The sequence below is a fragment of the Emydura macquarii genome, unplaced genomic scaffold (assembly GCF_026122565.2).
Source record: "Emydura macquarii macquarii isolate MOO-44397 ecotype Brisbane River unplaced genomic scaffold, CSIRO-AGI_Emac_v2 contig_18, whole genome shotgun sequence".
In the NCBI taxonomy this organism is placed as follows: domain Eukaryota; kingdom Metazoa; phylum Chordata; order Testudines; family Chelidae; genus Emydura; species Emydura macquarii.
Window position 1 is genome coordinate 6228874 of NW_027130155.1, and position 19985 is coordinate 6248858.

General features: G+C 40.3%; 1 protein-coding gene across 2 annotated transcripts; it reads right to left on the minus strand.

Moving 5' to 3' along the window:
• Positions 1-1394: 1394 nt before the first annotated feature.
• On the minus strand, positions 1395-11273 carry LOC137157122 (tubulin alpha-3 chain). 2 transcript variants are annotated; one of them, XM_067554357.1, is made up of 5 exons: positions 11014-11273; positions 8965-9187; positions 6515-6663; positions 3899-4579; positions 1395-1793 (listed from the first exon to the last, which is right to left on the minus strand). In XM_067554357.1, exons 1-5 carry the CDS (start codon positions 11014-11016, stop codon positions 1497-1499), a joined length of 1353 nt encoding a protein of 450 aa, XP_067410458.1. In that variant the 5' UTR covers positions 11017-11273; the 3' UTR covers positions 1395-1496. The 2 variants fall into 2 exon arrangements, with proteins under 2 accessions (XP_067410458.1, XP_067410535.1); XM_067554434.1 differs by lacking the exon at positions 11014-11273 and adding an exon at positions 10366-10458.
• Positions 11274-19985: the final 8712 nt, after the last annotated feature.

Genomic DNA, 19985 nt, shown 5'->3' on the forward strand with positions numbered 1-19985 from the left:
GAGAAATGGCCACAGGTACACATTTCTGTGCACACATAGAATATTAAGAGTTGGAAGGGACCGCAGGAGGTCATCTAGTCCAACCCCCTGCTCAAAGCAGGACTAACCTCAGCTAAATCATCCCAGCCAGGGTTTTGTTAAACCGCAACTTAAAAACCTCTCAAGATGGAGATTCCACTCCTCCCGAAGTATACTGATTTACTTTTAGAATATCCCTTTAGAGACTACTGTATTGATGATTTCTGGCTTTGAATGATTCCTTCCTGTTTTCAACATCAGGGCAGGCTCAGTGAATTAGGATTTAAGAGGAAAGATGGACAAATATACTGTGGCTGATGCAGGTGGTCTGATCATAAGCCACCAGTCTATGTTTGCCTAGTTGAGGGAGGCAGTCCATCTCTCATGTATTTGAAAGACTAAGAATCTTATGCCATCTGAGGACAGAGATTCTGCCTTGTTCACTATTCTCAATTTCCAAATCTTCACTATCTAAGCCTTTAATTTGCACAATAGCTCAGTTCTTTGCTCCAGCACTGTCCCAGTGAAAGCATTAGGAAGTATTGTGCCTCCAGGTGATATGCCTTCTGCAGTGCCCAGATATTAGGCTCAAGGGAGATGAACCTTTAAAAAAAAAATCTCTAGGGTAATATGCATTTCCCTCTGGCAAGCGGTGCAGGCAGGGAGTACGACTATGCACTGTACCTTCTTCATTCCCTAGGGACAATCTGCATTCCAAGGGATGCTGGCAGGGACTGCATCTGCAGCTGTCTTCTGCTCAGGGAGAATAAATGAGCTGGGAGCAGAGGTTCTTGCACACTCATAGATGGATCACCCATAAACTGGACTATACTCTTCTCTGTTTGACATTTCCATATCTTCATCAAGATATATGGTGCTTGTGAAAAATGAATAAACTAGTTCAGACAAAGTTAGAGTATCCTGAACCCATGTCCCAACCTGTACCAAGGCAGCAGAAGTAAATGATAATAGTGTTTATTCACAATATGGTCTTTCTAATACAATAGGGCCTCTTCCCTGTAAAAATCACCCTCCCCCAGCCACAAATCTTGAAATGTGATTACTAGGCCCTGCAGGTCTAGCAGTCACTCTATTGGGGTTCAGCTGTTGCTAAACTGCATCTTTTGTGGTTTGTAATTGTACATTTTATTCCAGAAGCACTAAAGAGCATGCTAAACCACCATTTTGATGTACCTTGTAGATTATTTATATTTGGTTAGTATAAAACTCCATCTTACCATCAGGCCACATCCTTCTCTTGTTGCTTCTGACAAGTACTTCTGAAGTACAGCTTTTATTAATTAACTGATCAGCCTAATAATACTCCTGGTTTGGGTTTGTTTTTTGGGGGGGTAAATAAACCACTGAATCAAAAATACTTTTATAACATTTAAACTTTTATTTGAAAACCAAACAAGTAAACTGAATTAAGAAAAAAAATCTGTATTGAAATACGTTTTCTGACTTTAATCTATCCTTTAATATTCCTCCCCTTCTTCAGCTTCTGCTTCCACAGAATCTACACCTACTTCTTCATAATCTTTCTCAAGAGCAGCCAAATCTTCCCGGGCTTCAGAAAATTCTCCTTCTTCCATCCCTTCTCCAACATACCAGTGTACGAAGGCACGTTTAGCATACATCAAATCAAATTTATGGTCAAGACGAGCCCAGGCTTCTGCAATAGCAGTTGTATTACTCAGCATACACACAGCACGCTGCACCTTGGCCAAGTCGCCTCCTGGCACTACAGTTGGAGGCTGGTAGTTAATGCCCACCTTTGAGAGAAAACAGCAACCTCAAATTAGTATGTCAAAGTATCCATTTTCTTCTATTTTCTTCATAATTTGTTTAGCAAACTGAGGCATGCTAGCAATACCGTGTAAGAGAAATTACCACTCTTTGTGCTGGCACAATATTGCCAACCCTAAATAGTCAAAAATAATAAATCCAGCTCCTGAAAACTGTGAGATTGTCTTTTTTTTTTTAAAAAAAATCACTAGATTAAAAACAATTATACATGCTGGGTTTTTTTTGTATTTGCCTCTTGTTTTTTGAGACTTTAGTATGCCCTTGTTTCATGTTTTTGAGCTTCTCTCTCAAACCATGAGGGCTCCTTTTTTTTTTTTTTTTTTTTTTTAAATAAAAGCTGCAATTCTCATGCAATATCATGATTTCAGCAGCTGGAATTTAAGAAAAACACTAAACAGTGAGACTCACAATAAAATGTTGAGTTGGCAACTATATCCATCACAAATAACATCTCGGCTTCCGAGAACCAGCATATGTATTTTAGCATATCTAATTTTGCCTTACAGCCCTGGCTCTGCCACTCTGGGTCATGCTGAATTAGACCGTTGTTTAATGTTGAATGAGTAAATTAACTGAACTGGCAGGGTCCTTACGTGAACTCAGTTTCCTATCCTCTTACTCTAGAACTTATAAGCTGCCACTAATGTTTACTCATCAGCCTCCAGTGTTAGCACAGCTCTGAGTGAAAAAGCTATATTGTTTGGTGCTTCAGCAATAGAATTAACTAAATGCCAATTACAGGGCCAAATTCTATTACATCTATGTAAAACCACTGAAGAAAATGGGTTTGGGCCAAGGACAACTCAGGATAGTTTGGTGACCAGACTTTTCTAAGTGATGATGCATTAGCCAGAAAGAACACAGCTTGTCTTTCAAATGTCAGGCTCAATTTGAGGGTTTTGAAGAGATGACTAGGGCAGACTCTATGGAAAAGTCTACTAACAGAGAGTGGGGAGGGCAAAGGAAACTACTCAAGCCAGGAGAACTGACAACACTATCCTGAAAAGGACAGAAGGCTCTTTCTGTATTTGGTCTTCCTTGCCCTGCAATGCATGGACACTTGATCTCGCTTGACAGCTAAATATTAATCTACCAGGTGCTGAGTGTGAACCACCAGTGAGCTGGTAAACCAAGACATGGCTTGAAAACTTGATGCTGACCTGGGTAAGGAACCATGTTACCATTTCATCATCTGCTTCCCTTAAAAACACTGGTTTAAAAAAATCTTTGATAAATTGAAATGTTAGATTAAGTAGCTAAATTCTCAGAGCAAGATTTTAAAAAATAACCTAAGTCCATATTCAGGTACCTGAATAAATAAGTTGCCTGATTTTCAAAAATCCTGAGTACCACGCTCTTCTTAATTAAGTAATTTAATGAGAGTTGTAGGATGCTCAGCACTCTGAAAATCAGAACATTTTTCGGTGGCGGGTATTGTATGGCCCCTGTGAAGGGCATGTTACGAGAATTTTGCCCGTCACCATCAATGAGTTTGACACCCCTGATTTAGAGTATGTAATTTGGGGGGAAAAGAGAGCGAGTGGTGTTAATTACTGGTAGTGTGTTTGTGGTTAAATTACTTTTCTCAATACTTCTCAGTTCCCTGAATGGCAAAGTTTTTTAAAGCCCCGTGCAAAGGAAAAGTGTGTCAAAATCCTGCATTTCCATTTAATAACTGAGTGCTTGTGTATTTTGCACCATTCTCCTATTGCATATTCCTTTAAAAAATTGTTTAAGTATATTAGTACCTCAAATTAGCTTAATTATGCAATTTGCATTTATGTTGAAAATGCACTTAAGTACATCCAGTTAAAGATGGCAATATCCCTGGGTAATTTCATTTAGGTAAGATAGGTTATGACTTAAAAATAAACTGTAAAAAAAATATAGGTCTGATCACCAAGCTGCTACCCATTTTTGCAGGCCTTCCTTATGCATATTTAAAAGGTAACCTAATATGTGAATAGAACGTACGTCAGTGTGGACACTATTGCATTGTAGTATGAAAACTACCCCCAAAATGTTTCTCTGACAATTACTAAACTAAGCAATGTGACAAGTTTCTAAATACCTTGAATCCAGTAGGACACCAATCCACAAACTGAATGGTTCGCTTAGTCTTGATAGTGGCAATGGCTGCATTAACATCTTTGGGTACAACATCACCCCTGTATAACATACAGCAGGCCATATACTTGCCATGGCGAGGGTCACATTTTACCATCTGGTTGGCTGGCTCAAAACAAGCATTTGTAATTTCAGCCACAGACAACTGCTCATGGTATGCTTTTTCAGCAGAGATAACAGGTGCATAGGTTGCCAGCGGGAAATGGATTCGTGGATATGGGACAAGATTAGTCTGAAACTCTGTCAAATCTACATTGAGGGCTCCATCAAAACGCAGTGAAGCTGTGATGGATGAGACAATTTGCCCAATAAGTCGATTTAGGTTGGTGTAAGTAGGACGCTCAATGTCAAGATTGCGACGACATATGTCATAAATGGCTTCATTGTCTACCATAAAGGCACAGTCAGAATGCTCCAATGTTGTGTGTGTAGTTAGGATGGAGTTGTAGGGTTCTACCACAGCAGTAGAAACCTGTGGTGCTGGGTAAATGGCAAACTCTAGTTTGGATTTTTTGCCATAATCAACAGAAAGCCTTTCCATGAGTAGAGATGCAAACCCAGAGCCAGTGCCTCCTCCAAAACTATGGAAGATGAGGAAACCCTGCAGCCCAGTGCACAGATCAGCCTAGAGGGGGAAAAAAAACCAAAACAAAGAATGTAGGAAGGAAAGGTCATTGAGGTCAAAGGACATGATTCAAATTAACACTAGTGAAAGCATAAATGAAAGCAGATTATTATCCACAGCTATGTGAATGTAAATGGATTCTATTCTAGTTTGCATGTATCAATACAATTAAGTCAATTCCAAATGCAAGGCCAAATTCTGCCCTTAGTTATATTTGTGCAGTTTCACTGAAGACTATGAGATTTTACAGATATAGTTGGGCAAAAGATAGCCAGTATACTTTTTTTTTGTGATGGTGTGCTGATGTATAAGCAACAAACTACCCAGTTTAACTCTCCAGATAGATGCCATAGAGTTGTTAGTTAGGAAAAGATGTTTTTATTTACATGTAAGCCAAGCAAATTTGATATGGGTGCATGCTGAAACATTTGAACCCTATTATGTCAATTTGGATCACTTTTCAAAGCAAAACTGCATTTTAGGCCTCAAATATACTCCCAGTATAGTCAAGAGCAAAATTCCAGTTGATCTAAATATGGGCAGGATTAGACCAAGTATTTTATTACAGTTGCACATAAAAGTACTGCTACAGTTAGACTTTGTATTTATAAACTTGCATAAAAATTCACACCTAGCAAAATCTTGGTTTTAGCATTAAAACCATTCATGCAAGTTCATTTTGAATGGAACCATGCCTTCATATGCATGCCCTGCAATACAATTTCAGTCAGTTAAAATTAGGGAACTACTTTTAAATACCCAGGTTTTAAATTAAATAGTTCTAAGATTTTAACACATTGAAATTATTGCAAGACATACATAGGAAGACAGTTCAATTCAAAAGGGTCATGACTGCATGTCAATGCAATGAAACTATTACTGGTTTACACTGTTTGAGAGATTTTAACATACCTTGCTGAGATCACTTCAGATGACAGCGTTTCAGGTTCTGGGATTTTAATATATTGTTCATATTGGATTGGGCAGCTATTTACCACAAGAAAAGATTACAGGCAAAGTTTTCAAGAGCATCTAAATCAGTGGTTCTTAACCTTTCCAAACTACTGTACCCCTGAAGCCTGAGTCCCACCCCCACGGGGCTGAGGCATGTAACTTAATTTCATGGCGCCCCTGTGGCTCCAGGCAATTGCCTTTCTTGCCACCCCCAATACCAGCTCTGCACTTGCGACCCCTCTAAAACGCCAGGTTAAGAAACACTGATCTAAATGATTTAGGTACCCCAATCCCATTTTCAAAAGAGATTTATACTCTAATCCCAGTGTCATGAATACTTTGAGGGTATAATTTTCAAAAGCACCTAAATGACTTAGGAACCCAAGTTCCATTTGGGGACCGGAATCTGAAAAGCTATTGTCTGAAGTGATCTCAGCAAGGTATGTTAAAATATCTTAAGTAGCATAAGCCAGCAATGCAGTTTCATTGCATTGACATGCAGTCACCACCCTTTTGAACTGAACTGTCTTCCTATACATGTCTTGCAATACAATTTCAATATATTAAAATCTTAGAACTACTTACTTAGGAATCCAAGTCCCAAATGGGATCTAAGTCATTTAGGTGCTTTTGAAAATTATACCCTCAAAGTATTCATGGTGCCGTGAGTAGACTACAACTACCATCTGCAAAAATTTCATAGTATAATGATCACTGACAGAGGTTACTGATTTCTACAGGAAAAAAATACTGTACTTCATATCCATTTCTTTGAGTCTAAATAATATTGATGAAAAATTTTCAACCAATGAAATGAGTCAAAGAAAGGAATCGCATAACAAACTGATACTCTATAACTAGAAAGGATTGGGCATACAAGAAACACACCAGAACCTTCAGTTTTATGTGTCAATTATATATGGCAAGAGAGAGATCTGATGCAGATATTTTAAATACTGATCTTGCTGTTTCAACTCCTACCAGCTTGCGAATGCGATCTAGCACTAGATCAACAATCTCTTTTCCAATAGTGTAATGGCCTCTGGCATAATTATTAGCTGCATCCTCTTTTCCAGTAATGAGTTGCTCAGGATGGAATAGTTGCCTGTAAGTGCCTGTACGTACTTCATCTACAAAAATACAAAATTTTTAGATGTAAATTTGGTCTGTTTCATTCTTTATCAATAAAAATTTTGGTGTGCTATCTCAGCACATCTTACTTCATGTTTATGTAGGTCCACAGGGGAGGAGATGGTACAAGGAGCCTCCTGTGCTAGATATACATACACACACACCCTATGTGGCTTGTGAAAGGTCTGATAACTTCAAAACCTTTGCTCAGGAGACATCATGATGTACTTACAAAGAGGTGTTTGTGGCAGGTGTTCCCTATGACCACCAAGGAACTCTGGGAACTACATTGGGGGCCCACTCATGTCTTTAGATTGCTGTTAGAGACTGAGCTGAACTTTGCTTGCAGCTAAGCATAGATATCCAATAGACCACAGGAAAAAAAAAAAAGGATACTGTTAACATAAATGGGAGATGCAAAGCCCAATTTCCTCAATTGCAAAATCTGATATGCCTACTTTGTACTTTCCCTCATGCACAGCTACATATTCTAATAAGAGAAAAATCTCTCAGACCCTTACTTTACTGTTTCCTTTACTTTACTTGCTTGAAGGGTTTTAAGAGTAGGAGGCTTTTTTATTTTTTAAGTGGCTCAAACAGTATGTAAAGGTGTTAGAGAGCATGCAGGACAATAGTTATGCTAAGCCATAGTGTCTTGTTAGATATAACCATGGAAATGCAATACTGTGACATCAGTAAAACACATTTTTTAAAAAATCCCATTATTTTAAAGGATGGAAGGAAAAGTAATTTGGGCAGGGGGAAAAGAAGATTTTTATATTTCTTCTTTTTTAAGTGATAGAACTCTTGGAGAATGTATAGCACAAGGGCAACAAACACTAGTAATTGTATTTGTCCTTCTTGTCTCTCCACTTGTGCATTTGCTTCTCCTCCAGGCCACTGTACTTAATCTTCATAACTGAGGAAGGCAAACTGGGATTCTTAAAACAGCTCCCAAGGCTATCATTCAATCTGCTTTTAAGAATATATTTCTACTGCACTGATGTTGGGCAGGGCACTATGGAGGAAATAAGTGGTTATTTCTATCTAAAAGCAGGGATAGGTGGACCATGGGCCAAATCCAGACTGCCAGATGATTTTGAACAAACCCTGAAATCTTTTTATTTACTTATCTTTTGTTTTGTTTTCTCTAGAGACCTTGACAAAAAATAATTGACTACCCCTGATCTAAAAGGTGGCAAGGAGAAACAGTAGAAGTGACATTTCAAAAGAAAACCAATGCTTCCTCTTTCAATCAAGCTCTAAGCAGCTTTTTCAAAGGATATGTTCCAAAATCCTTAAAAATATTTTTGTATTAAAAAAAAAATTAGAAAGCCAACCTCTAGAAATAACCCAGATAATGAGGGTGTGCTTCCCAGGAGGCTCCAGGACTGGGCAAGCCGCTGGGCTCTCTGGGCACTGGACTTTGAGCCGGGGAGAGGAGTGGCCACCTGGACAAGTTGCAGGTGGCTGCTACCTGGCTGCCAGCCTGGGAGGTGGGCGACTGCCACCCAATCCGAGCTGGGGGCGTAGGAGGCTTCCGTGCAGGCTGAAACCCAGGGATATGGGCAGGCGGCAGGTAGCTGCTGCCCATCTTCAAGCTAGGACATGGGAGGCCGTCTCTTGGTTCAGAGCCAGGGCACGGGTGGCAGCCACCCAGCTGCGAGCCCAGCTCGCAAGGCACTGGAGGCTGCCACCGGGCTCCCACCTGGGAGCTGGAACTGGGCGGCTGCCACCTGGCTTCCCAAAAAGCCAGCAGCTGCCGCCCAGCTTCCCAGGACTGGGGTGGCTGCCGTCTACCTCCCAGCTGGGAGCTGGGACAGGGCAGGAAGTTGGCAGCTGTAGCCTGCCTTCCCCAGAAGTCAGTAGCTGCTGTGTGCCTCCCTTCACTGGGTTTTTCGCCACATACCCTCTGCCCCACAGGTTGAGAAATTATGTTTTAAGGGACATATTCAATATAATTTCAGGTACAACACTAGCCCCTGAATCCCCAGTTAATATTCTTTGTGGATTTTCATATTTTCCCAATTTTGGGGGTTTTTTTTGGTTTTTTTTTTAAATCTTTGCTACCCACACAAATTCAAAGGGAAAATATTTTTAGCCTCTTTCAAATACAATAGTCTTATTAGTTTAGCAGAAACAATATGCAGACAAATTTATTTTTAAGTTTATAGCATCCATTTAAGATTATCACTGTCTAAAAGGTGGACTGTTCCCATTTAATTTGAAAAACTAAAATGTAAAAACAAACTATAATGAAGTACTCTTAAGTAAGAGATCTCTTGCTGTCATATACATACCAACCACAGTTGGTTCAAGGTCCACAAAAACAGCTCTGGGAACATGTTTACCAGCCCCTGTCTCACTGAAGAAAGTATTGAATGAATCATCTCCACCTCCAATGGTTTTGTCACTGGGCATCTGACCATCAGGCTGGATTCCATGTTCAAGACAATATAATTCCCAGCATGCATTGCCAATCTGAACACCAGCCTGACCAACATGGATAGAGATACATTCACGCTGTAAAAGAGGATGAAACAGTGAAGAGATTCATTTCACAGACTAAGGTCAGAGGAACTACTCTGATTACCTAGTCTGTTATAGCACAGGCCACAGAACTTCCCCAAAATAATTCCCAGAATGTATTTCTTGGAAAAACATCCAATATTGATTTAAATATTGTCAATGATGGAGAATTCACCATGACCCTTGGTAAATTGGTCCAACAGCTAAATAATAAAGTCTTGTGCAGTTACCTCCGTCTTCCAGTTTTGACCCTCATGAATAAAATTAGCTGAACAATTTATATTACCTCACATTTCCTTTCCAGCATGCTGTGTACATATTACCATTGACACATGGCCCTTTAGCATCCTTTGCACCTTTAATTTGCATGTTATTTTTAATTTAATATTATATATTCAGGGCAAAAATGTCTATATAAATGATCCCCAACACCTACAACGTCTTGTCTAATGATGCATTATATAAAAGGTAGCAGAGCCTACTGAACAAGTTACCCTTTCTTAGTTTAATCAACTGTACTATAAATACTAAATCTCCTTCTGGTAATTTGCCTGGCAATTCTTTATTCTATGGCTTCCCTATTGGATCCTTTGAGGGTCCCGCACCAAGTCTCCTAATCTGCCTTTACCTATACCCCGCTGAATCTAAACAAGCCTCATGTATGTTTACCATTATTTCCTCAGCAATATTCTCCCCACCTTAACAGGCAGCAAATCTCCTTCTATTATTCTACCCAGAAATGTTACCCTTTAACTCCTGAATGTGTCATTTTACCAGCTCAGGAGCTGTTACCCTTTAAACCTATAACTATCACCCCATAATTCACTCCCTGTACTATGCACGCATGCACCTTTATCTCAGCCCCCTAACAACTATTTGGCACCAGGACCCTCTATCAAGGAGTAAATAGTTTGGTGGGTATAGGGGAGGTTGCAGGAAAAAAGGGTTCCCTTGCGCCTGTGTTCCCTCTTCTGCACGCAGCCCCACCTGCGATTGCGTCTCTCCCCATATTCTCCTTGATCTCACCCCTGCTGCCACCTCACTCCCGACCTCTCGACTCCCCCAGAACTTTCTCGGTCAAGGACGCCTCTCACTACTCTACTCCTTGCCCCTTTTCCAAACCGCTGGCCCCGCTTCAAGTCCTCCCGGCCTCGGCCCCACTGGCTCCCCACCATGGCGGGAAGCGTCGAGTCTCGAAGTACAGAGTCTGCGTGCGTCCAGAACCAGGGCCCACACAACGAGCCTCAGAAGGCGCGAAACCTGCAACCGCCTCTAGTCCACACGTGGTGCCACCCCACTGGCTGCCAGACAGACTCCCGCCCCGATTGGCTGCGCACTAAGGAGGCGGGGCCACTTTCGCCTTAAGTCAAACTAACGCCTGGCTGGCGAGCAAATATTCGCACGCATGCGCCTTCCCCTCTGCTCTCAGCGCGGCCTTCCCACGTGCTTTGCTCCGGCCGGCCTGTCAGTCCTCCTCTCCTAAGATACTGCAGGGCGACATACAAGTCTGGCTCCCCGTACGCCTCTGCCTGCGAGGCGCCAACAGCTTCCCCTCGCGCCTGCCGCCTGCGTGCGCTGCTACTAGCCGCACTGACTGTGCCGGCGGTCGGTTCACTCGCTCCTCCAATCACCACCCCGCAGTCCTCTCAAGCGCTTCACGACGCCCACCGAACTGCTCCCTGTCCCCATCTTCGCTCTCCTTAACGGTCACTGCGGCTCTCTCGCCGCAGCGATTCCCCTCAATCCACCCCTACGGCTCCTTTCAGCCGGCTGCACGGTTCCCCTCCCGCAGTCCAAACCCCGCGTCCCCCGCTCCCCACCATGGTGCCTCGCCAATGTGGAGCGTCTCAAAACCGCTTGTTTACGCCCGCCTCTGCTTCTAAGCGCGCTCGCCAAAGCCAACCGTCGCGACTCGCTGCTGCCTAACCGCTGCCCCTCGTCTGGTGCGTTTCCCTCGTCCGCATCCACACGCGATGTCACCCCATTGGTTGGGGCCACTTCTCGCGCTCCGCCCCTAACCAGTCATTGGCTAGGTGCGCGCCTCGGCCACGTGGGGCTGGGACAATTTGTGTTGTTTCGGCGGCAGCGCAGTTGGTCCTAACGTGTTGTAATTAAAAAAAAAAAAAAAAAAAAGACCTCTGCGTGGTCGTGGTCTTTGTCTTTTTATTCATTCGTGAGCTGCCCCGTCCACGCGGTGCCTGAGCCTGGCGGCTGCGCGCGCACACTAATTAGAGTTCGTTCGTATTCTCCTGCATGTGCTGGGTTAGGTGTATGAACCCTGCCCCCGTAGTTTCCACTCAGATCAGCCTCTGTGCTCCCATCACTTCAAACCACCTTCGTTCAGCCCTCACCTCCCCCCCCCCAGTTCAGCCTTTCCCAGCCTCACTCCCGGGTTCTTCAGGCCCCTCTGCCCTGCTGGGGGGCTGCAGCAGAGTCCCCTCTCCACTTTCCCAGGCTGGTAGGGGCTGCTCCAGAGGCTATTCATCCCCTCTGCTCCACCCAGGCTGGGTGCTGCAGGCGTGACAGCCTGTCTTTCTCAGAGGAAGTGGGGAAGTGGGGCTGAGCTGCAGGTCCCTCTACTTCCTCCACTCCTCTCCCTGCCTGTGAGAGTGGCCAGTGGGGAGGAGAGACTGTCAGCTTCTAACATGGCTGAACTTTGCCAGAAATGCTCTGTGGACTGGGACTTTGAAATCCAACCACTTGCAAAAAAATGGCTAGAGTTGGCAATAGTGCGAGCTTGCGAGCCTGGGGCTCTAGGAGGCACCATGATCAAACTCTACTGGCCACTTTCCCTTTCTGTGTAACAATAGCTACTCTCCTCCACACAATGCAATGGCCACTCTTATCAGTTCTCTGTACCCTTTTCCCACTTCCTCTTTTTGTGAATGTCCTTGGGGCAGCTTCCCACGATTCACACTAATGATTGTAGAGTATAGGAACAGGCATACCTTTACATCGTTGTGAGCCCTATACTGGCATTCACTGTACTCTATTTTAGAAGCTGATGGAAAGTTGCCAAGGAGCAATATACATAAGTAACTAGGCCTTACATGTTTGTATACAGTTAATAAACACAGTTATTTGGAACTTAACTGTGCACCTGTGGTTTCCTCACATTGTGTAAGGAGTAAAGACCACAGAAAGGTTTCTGCCCTCTTTGGGTAATAGCATCTTTCAACTTGGAGGATGCTAGATAGGGAAAAGATATCCCTCCTTAGATCCTCCCTTAAAGCACTGTTTCACCACATGAATGGCATAGTGGAATTAAGTCCGTTACATAGTCATAAAATGCAGAAGTGAATCAGGCTCAGGGAGTTTAAGCTGACGTAACTTGCGTGCCTAGGGAACAGAATAGACTAATGTAGCAATATAAATACATTATACATAAAATATACACGTTTGGGCCTAAAGTACTTGACAGTGCCCCTTTTCATTATACATATTTATTTACTTTGTAAAATCACCCATCACAAAAATACTCAGTGTCAATATTGTAAGTCATCCACCATTAACTATATACCCTCAACACAATAACCAACCTCAGACAGAAATACCTGAGAAAATAGATGGCCCTTTTGCTTGTGTTCTGAAGATCAATAGTCTTTGGCTCTTTTGACCAGTTGGTGAAGTGAGTTCTAGAGACAGGGAATCTCCACTGAAAATACCCTACCCCTAAATTATCATATCTAGCAGTAGTCAGCAAAAGTGTCTTAGTTGAATGGCACATGGGTGAAGAGGAGGTCATGTAGTCAGGATCAAACCATGTAGACTAAGGTCAACACATTGCATTGGGAGCCAAGGATTTGAAATAGAGAATTTGTGCAGTCTTTAGAGAATTGTGTGGTGCTTGCATCTCATATCATTAAGAAACTGAGCAACAGTAATATAATCAGGTCAGTAATGAATGGACAGCTGTGAAAAAGTTTCCATCAGCAATAGTGGCTTTTTTATTAAATCACAAGTTTGGTTAATAAAGAAACTGTGTTGACACAATACACTTATGTAAGGTATTTGACTTATTCCTACATGACATTCTAATATAAAAAATTAACACTATACAAAATCAATGTAGCCTATATTACATGGATTAAAAATTGGCTATCTGATAGATCACAAGAAGTAATTGTAAATGGGGAATCATCATCCATTGGGGGTGTTGCCAGTGAGGTCCCACAGGGATCTGTTCTTGGTCCTGTGCTATTCAATATCTTTATCAATGACTTGAAAGAAAATTTTTGAATAATTGCAGGTAAAATGTGAAGATGAAACAAACTGGTGAAGTGTTATATAATGTTTGGGACAGGTCAGTGAGGCAGACCAATCTGGATTGCTAAGTAAAGTGGGCTCATTTGCAGAACGTATGTTTTAATACAGCCAAATGCAAAGTCATACATCTAGGAACAAAGAATGTAGGACACTCTTACAAGATGTATCTTGGAATACAGTCACACTGAAAAGGACTTACGGGGTTGTGACGGTGGCCCCTGGAGGGGCCACACTGAGATTGCTCATTCAGGGCAAACTGCAAAGAATGAGGCAGGTAATTCCCAAAACTGGTGGTTATTCTAATAATTAGATTCGCCAAGCCAGCAACAAAACAGCTTCTATAATACCTCATTGGTTACCCAGAAGCCCCAAATCACAGTTCCCTTAAAGCAACCCAGCCCTGAGCTTCAACCCTGTCAGCCAGATCAAATACGATGAGGATTACTAAAAATCTTCTTCACCATATATAAAGTTCTACTAATCCCAAAGGATCGGACATATTACCCACCAGGTCAATGAATATTTCAGATCTTACCCAAATACATGAACTAAAATAAGATTTATTTAAAAAAAGAAAAGAGACAGTATTGGCTAAAATATCATTATACATACAAACATGGATAAAGTTCTTGGCCAGTTTCTTACTAGAGATGGTGATCTGCTGAGTCGCAAAAAGCTCTTTCTAGAATTATTTCATCAGGTTATCGTCCAAAGTGGCAGTCCAAATGCAGAGTCAGTATAATTTCTTCCATGAGAAATAGCAGGGTAATCTAGACTAGAGTTGGAGATCTAAGTCTTGTGTCTCAAGATTCCGCTGACTAAGTTTAAGCAGATCTGAGATGAAAGGATTGGAGCCCTAGAGTCTTTTATAGATCTTTGCCAGGCTCTTGACACAACAGGCATTCCTTGAATAGTATAGAATAATAATGCACATTGTCCTTTGAAGTAAAACCTCCCATTTCCTATGTATACACAGGTGCATTGATTAGCATAAGGTCATTATCCATTCAAAGGTAGTTTACTACAAATTTCAAAGAGAAATAAAGACAATGATATTATTACACCCAAGTTTAATCTAAATGTTAATATTCCTTTTTGATCTCCGAATCAATATAACATAGTAATAGACAGGAAAAGCAGTTTACCATCTACTAGCTAATAAAATTATATTGTCAAGCTTTCAACAGATAAACACAGACAAAAATATTTTGTATTTAATTCTAATTATTTAACAAGATAGACTTGCATTTCAAACACATGGGTCTACTAACATGGGTTGGCTAATTATTTACGAGGAATGGCCCTTATTACCATTTCAATACTTTTCTAACATGTCTTTGAAGGTTGAATTTGGGTCTTTTAGCCTGCTACTGGCTTAACCCTTTTTGGCTCAGTGTCACAGGAGTCATGACAGATAACCAAATGAACACAAGCTTCTAGTATCAGGCTGTAGCTAAGAGGGTGATGTGTAAGAGGGGAATATCAAGTTGGTATTATCTCTGTATATGACATAAGTGAGACTATTAGTGAAATACTGTTTTTATTTCTTGTATCCACACTTCAATAGGGATGGTGAAATATTTGAAAGGGCTCAGAAAAGAGTTACTAAAATGATTCAATCTCTGGAGAACATGCCTCATTGTGAGAGACGTAAGAAGTTCAGTTTATTTAATTTTTATTCAAGAAAAGATTAAGGATAACAAATACTTTTTCTTTTTTTTCCCCAGAAGCTGGGAACAGGTGACAGGGGTTGGATCACTTGATGATTACCTGTTCTGTTCATTTCTTTTGAAGTACTTGGCATTGACCACTGTTGGAGGACAGGATACTAGGCTACATTGACCATTGGTTTGTATGACAGGGTGCTGGAAGCAACCAGGCTGATTCACCTGCCACTGATGCGCTAATTAGAAGTAATGGGAAGAGGCTGAGTAAAGCCTGCATACGATGTTTTAAGGAGGAGCAACTGCTGGGGTTGTTAGGCCAGGCTTCATAAATCTCCCAAGAAGGACGTTGGGGGGAGTGGCAAACAACCAGCAGAGAGCAAAGCTGTAGCAGAAAGCAAGCTTCCATTGACCAGAAACTGGAGCAGTGAGGCCCCTGGGGCTATTAGGCTGGAGTGTATATTAGTAGATGGTGGAGGGATATGTTTGTAAATAAAGAGCACTGATGGGAACATGAAGCTGACGTCTCTGCATGGTTTGTAGGGGCAGAGGACCTGACCAGCAAGGGGGCCAATAGGGCTGTTCTTATTTTCTTAATAAGAGGAAGAGATTTCTGACAGCAGATAGCTCTCAAATCTAGTAAAACTAGGCACAATGAAATGCAAGGTTGGAATTAAAGCTAAACTGATTCAAACTAAATTTAAGACATATTTTTAACAGTGAGGATAATTAACTCTTGGAACAATTTACGTAGGGATATGGAGTCTTCATCTCCTGAAGTCTTTAAATCAAGACTGATTATCTTTCAAAAAGAGATACTATAGCTCAAACAGAGGTTTTGGGTTTGATATAGAAATTACAGGGAGAGGGTCTTTGGCCTGTCTTACTAAACAATCATAATGGTCCCTTCTTGCCTTAAAATCTATTAATCACATAACTAGGTGCAGATAAAATTGGTTTTCACCAATGTTATCACCTGAGAGTCCAGAATGAATGTCATCCCAAAAGAATTCAGATAAAATACAGACTGCTCTTAAAGTGTTTAATTATTTGAATAAACTTTTATTCAAAATTGCAGAGGAAAGCAGAGTTGAAAATGTGAAATTTTAAATGGATCCTTATTTTTTTTTCTGTTATCACTTGATTTTTTTCACCTAGATGATACTTCATTAACGTCTTAATACACCTGGGATCCCAATGGGAGTTTTTGGTGTGCAAGAATTTCAGGCTCCTATTGTGACTATATATGGCAGAATGTGTTAGAAATAAACAGTAGAGGAAAAAGCTCTTCTCATTTTGCTCAGAACAACTTGAAAGTTCAAATGGCAAAAAACATTGACTCAGAAAGGCCACTGTGGGTTTTTTTTGTTTTTAACGTCAAACACATTTCAAAGTTTATTCATCATGAAGAGTGTTTCAGAATTTTCAGTCTGCTGTGCTGAGCAAAAAAGGTGTTCTTATACTTTAGGAGTCTGCCTCTGAATCTTGATTTCATGTTACTGTGGGCAGACAGTTCCGTTTGTCTCTGTCTCAAAATGGGAAATTGTATGTGTCTGTGCTTCAAGCAGAAAAGAAAAACTATAACCCTCAAACTTTACAAAGCTGTAAACCACTTATACAATATGTTCTATTAAAATGACATTCCTAAAATAGTTCTGGATTTCAGGGATTGTATTTTACTTTTTCATAAGATTTTCAACATTTAACAACAATTTGCATTAAAGAAAGTTATACTCAAAATCATAACTAAAAATTGAAATTTTACCTACCACGGCTGATTATGATTTTATTTTTCTAAAAGTGCAGTTCATCTCTGAAAAGTAGTGATACAAAAATAGCATCTTCTTGCTGAATAGTACTACCAGATCTGCCCTGGTGTGTATTTGGAATCCTATCTGCTTAAGTTAGTGATGAAAAGATTTGACTAATCTAAACTCCTCCTGTTTGTACAGACTCAGCACTGCTATGAGGGAGTGAGCTGGATTCTATCCCTTCTCACGCTCCATTACCAGAATTTCTAAATAAATCCAGGCCACGCTCCGCTTTCATCTACATGTGTGATAGAGGACATAATCTGAAGACAAGGGAGTTATACAAATGTATCTCGGGTCAGCAAAATCTTTCTTACTGGTGATGACCATGAATAACAAAAGAAATAACCCAGCCTGAAATTGTAGAGCTAACAACTAGGAAAACTATGTATTTATTCATAAACTGAACAAATCTGAGTTGCAAAACATTCAGACACAATAAATATGGAATCCCATGATGCTATTTTCAAAGCCAAATTTCTGAGATAGACCATAATTTCATTTTTAAAAGTTAAATTGAATTCTCACTAGATATAGAACCCCAATCCTTGCAGATCTGTATACAGAGTTCTCTTAATCTCCTCAAGAAGCTTCTCTGATTATGCACTTCTACACCCTGCATACTTCCATCTGCATTTGAGGGACAGAGGGCAACCTGGGACTGTGGCCAGTGGTGTGACTAAATGGGTGTCTTTTTTTTGGTGTTGGCAGGCTCAGGAAGTTAAGACTCTTCCTGTAAGAGCTCCCTGTGAGAGCAACCAAATATTTCCTTCCTTTGCCTGCTGAGTCTGTGCATCTACCCTTCTTAAACAGGTACTGCTGCTCAGGTGATAAGTAAAAAATCATCTGCTAACCAGAGCCTTTCTGCAGTGGCTCTGACACCAGATGCAGTGGCTCTGATCAGTGGCCTGGGGTCACAGATTGTCCTTCCTGGCTGCCAGAGGACTTTTTTTTTGCCTGAGACACTGAATTTCTTCAGTTTTGCTGCTCCTACTTACAAGGTGCCTCTAGTATCTTTGCTACTTACATCAGCAACACTTAGAAAAGATCTTTTTAAAGCAAAAGAAGAAATTAATTTTCATACAGATTGTTCTCAACTTAATTTTCAAATAAACAAAAATTAAAGAACTTAAAGAAAGATCAATATTGTTTTGACTGTAGCTTTTAAAAAGTTATGTTTTATTTACAAAGAGTGCTAAATTATTTAAGTTGTAATATAAGTTGTCAGATAATTGGTTGCATAATATGAAAGAGGAGTGATGGAACTCATGGAATTTCTTAGGGAATAAAATGGATGGGTGAAGGAGTTTATAGATTTAGAAATTATTTTTCCATGTATTTTCTAGTTATCTGAAATTTGTGACCTCTTCTTCTCTTCCTATGAGTTTATTTCTGGTGATTAATTTGTGCTTTACTGCTACAATTATTAGTATCACATTTCCTTCTGGAGAGTACAAACTGACTAATTTTTATAACCGTTTTTGGAAGAAAATGTCCAGTCCAGGCACTGAAAGCAGTAAGTCAGTCTTAAGGATGCAAATGAGCCTGCAAATGTTATGACATTGCAGAGTAATCCCAAGAAATTCAAAGAAGATATTGTTTTCTAATACTACAATTTAAATAAAAACGTGTGTTAAATGTTTAAAAATAAGAATACTTATTGCCCACATAGATTTTTAGCTGACAATTTGCTAAGTAACATGGCTACTGCAGACAGAAATGATTCATTACATCCTCAAGAATATGAGTTTCTGAAACTGCAGCACTAAGAAAGCCACATTTGGTATTCTGACTGCCCCAATTACAAGTGACAATAGAGCCCTTTGCATGTAATAGAGTTCTTTGTATGTATTGTATTAGTTATGATCATCCTCCTAATATTGATTAACACATCTTAGGTCATACATATGCGTCTGATACAGGCATATATGTAGCTGCACAAATGCAGTTAGTCGATATCACTGATCAACTGCCTATGCAATTCTTTTAGAAACCAGCACAATTGTGCCCTTTTAGAGAAATCAATTTCTTTCCAAATATGAAAAAAATTGATTTACTCCAAGGACTAAGGATCTTCTTATGTAAAGAGTCAGGAAGAGCAACTTGTTATGATGGGGTTAAAAGGTCATGACAAATAAATTTCATAACACTGAAAGTCTCTGATTGTAGAAATGAGTCATATGCCTTTATAATACTCTTGTATGCCTTGTACTATATCTTTGCCTTAAGTATAAATATGTTAGATTATCCCACAATTCCTTTAATATGTTTCAATAAGAGCACTGGTCTAATTTTTTCACATGGACAATTCATGCCAAAATTGCAGAAACATCCCACGCTGGTTTGAAAAGTTCTGACAGAGACATTCACAAAGCCCTAACTACAGTTGCTCCCGTTGAGTATTCTGAAAACCATCACTATATGAAGCAAAGGCCAGATAATTGATAGTGGTCATGCTGACTCAGTTTTGACTGGACTCCAAGTTTGGGTTTTTTTTAAAAAGCCAAGTGCACAACTGCATGCCTCATTTGTGTTCACAATTACCTCTAAAGATGGAGAAGAGCTTCAGAGAAATAGTGCTGCTTCTGACCCATTCCTAACAATTTCTGTTTATTTCTGCAAGGGTGCATTTGGGAGAAATGAATGAGTTCAACTGGCCTTTAGACTACAAGGATTCTTCTACTTTGGCAAATTTATTTCAGATTTTTAAGAGATAGCCTATAGTTTGAGATGATAAAATTCTCTCCTATTATGCCTTGAGCCATCTTATTTTTGTTCTTTATTTTTATATTTTCTTTATATTTTGTTTCAAAGGAAAGAAAGAAATTCAGTTTTACAAGGCTTACAATATTTTTCTCTGTGTATATACACTCACAAACATTTGCAAGCATGCCCACATTCTGCCCCCTCCCCCCCTACAAATACACATATGCACACACACAAAATTTCTGGGGCAATGTTATTTAAAAACAATAAACTTCGGTTTTGTCAGAAATCTATTTGACAAGCTTTTTCTGAGGAAACTACACTATTCTATAGCATGAAGTTCAA

Bases quoted from the DNA above. Each gene is read 5' to 3' on its own strand.
- LOC137157122 (XM_067554357.1), bottom strand. The intron at 6,664-8,964 runs GTATGTATATGA...GTATTTTTGTAG, and splicing joins CCTTGAACCAACTGTGGTTG to ATGAAGTACGTACAGGCACT. The intron at 4,580-6,514 runs GTAGGAGTTGAA...TTCCCCCTCTAG, and splicing joins TAGATCGCATTCGCAAGCTG to GCTGATCTGTGCACTGGGCT.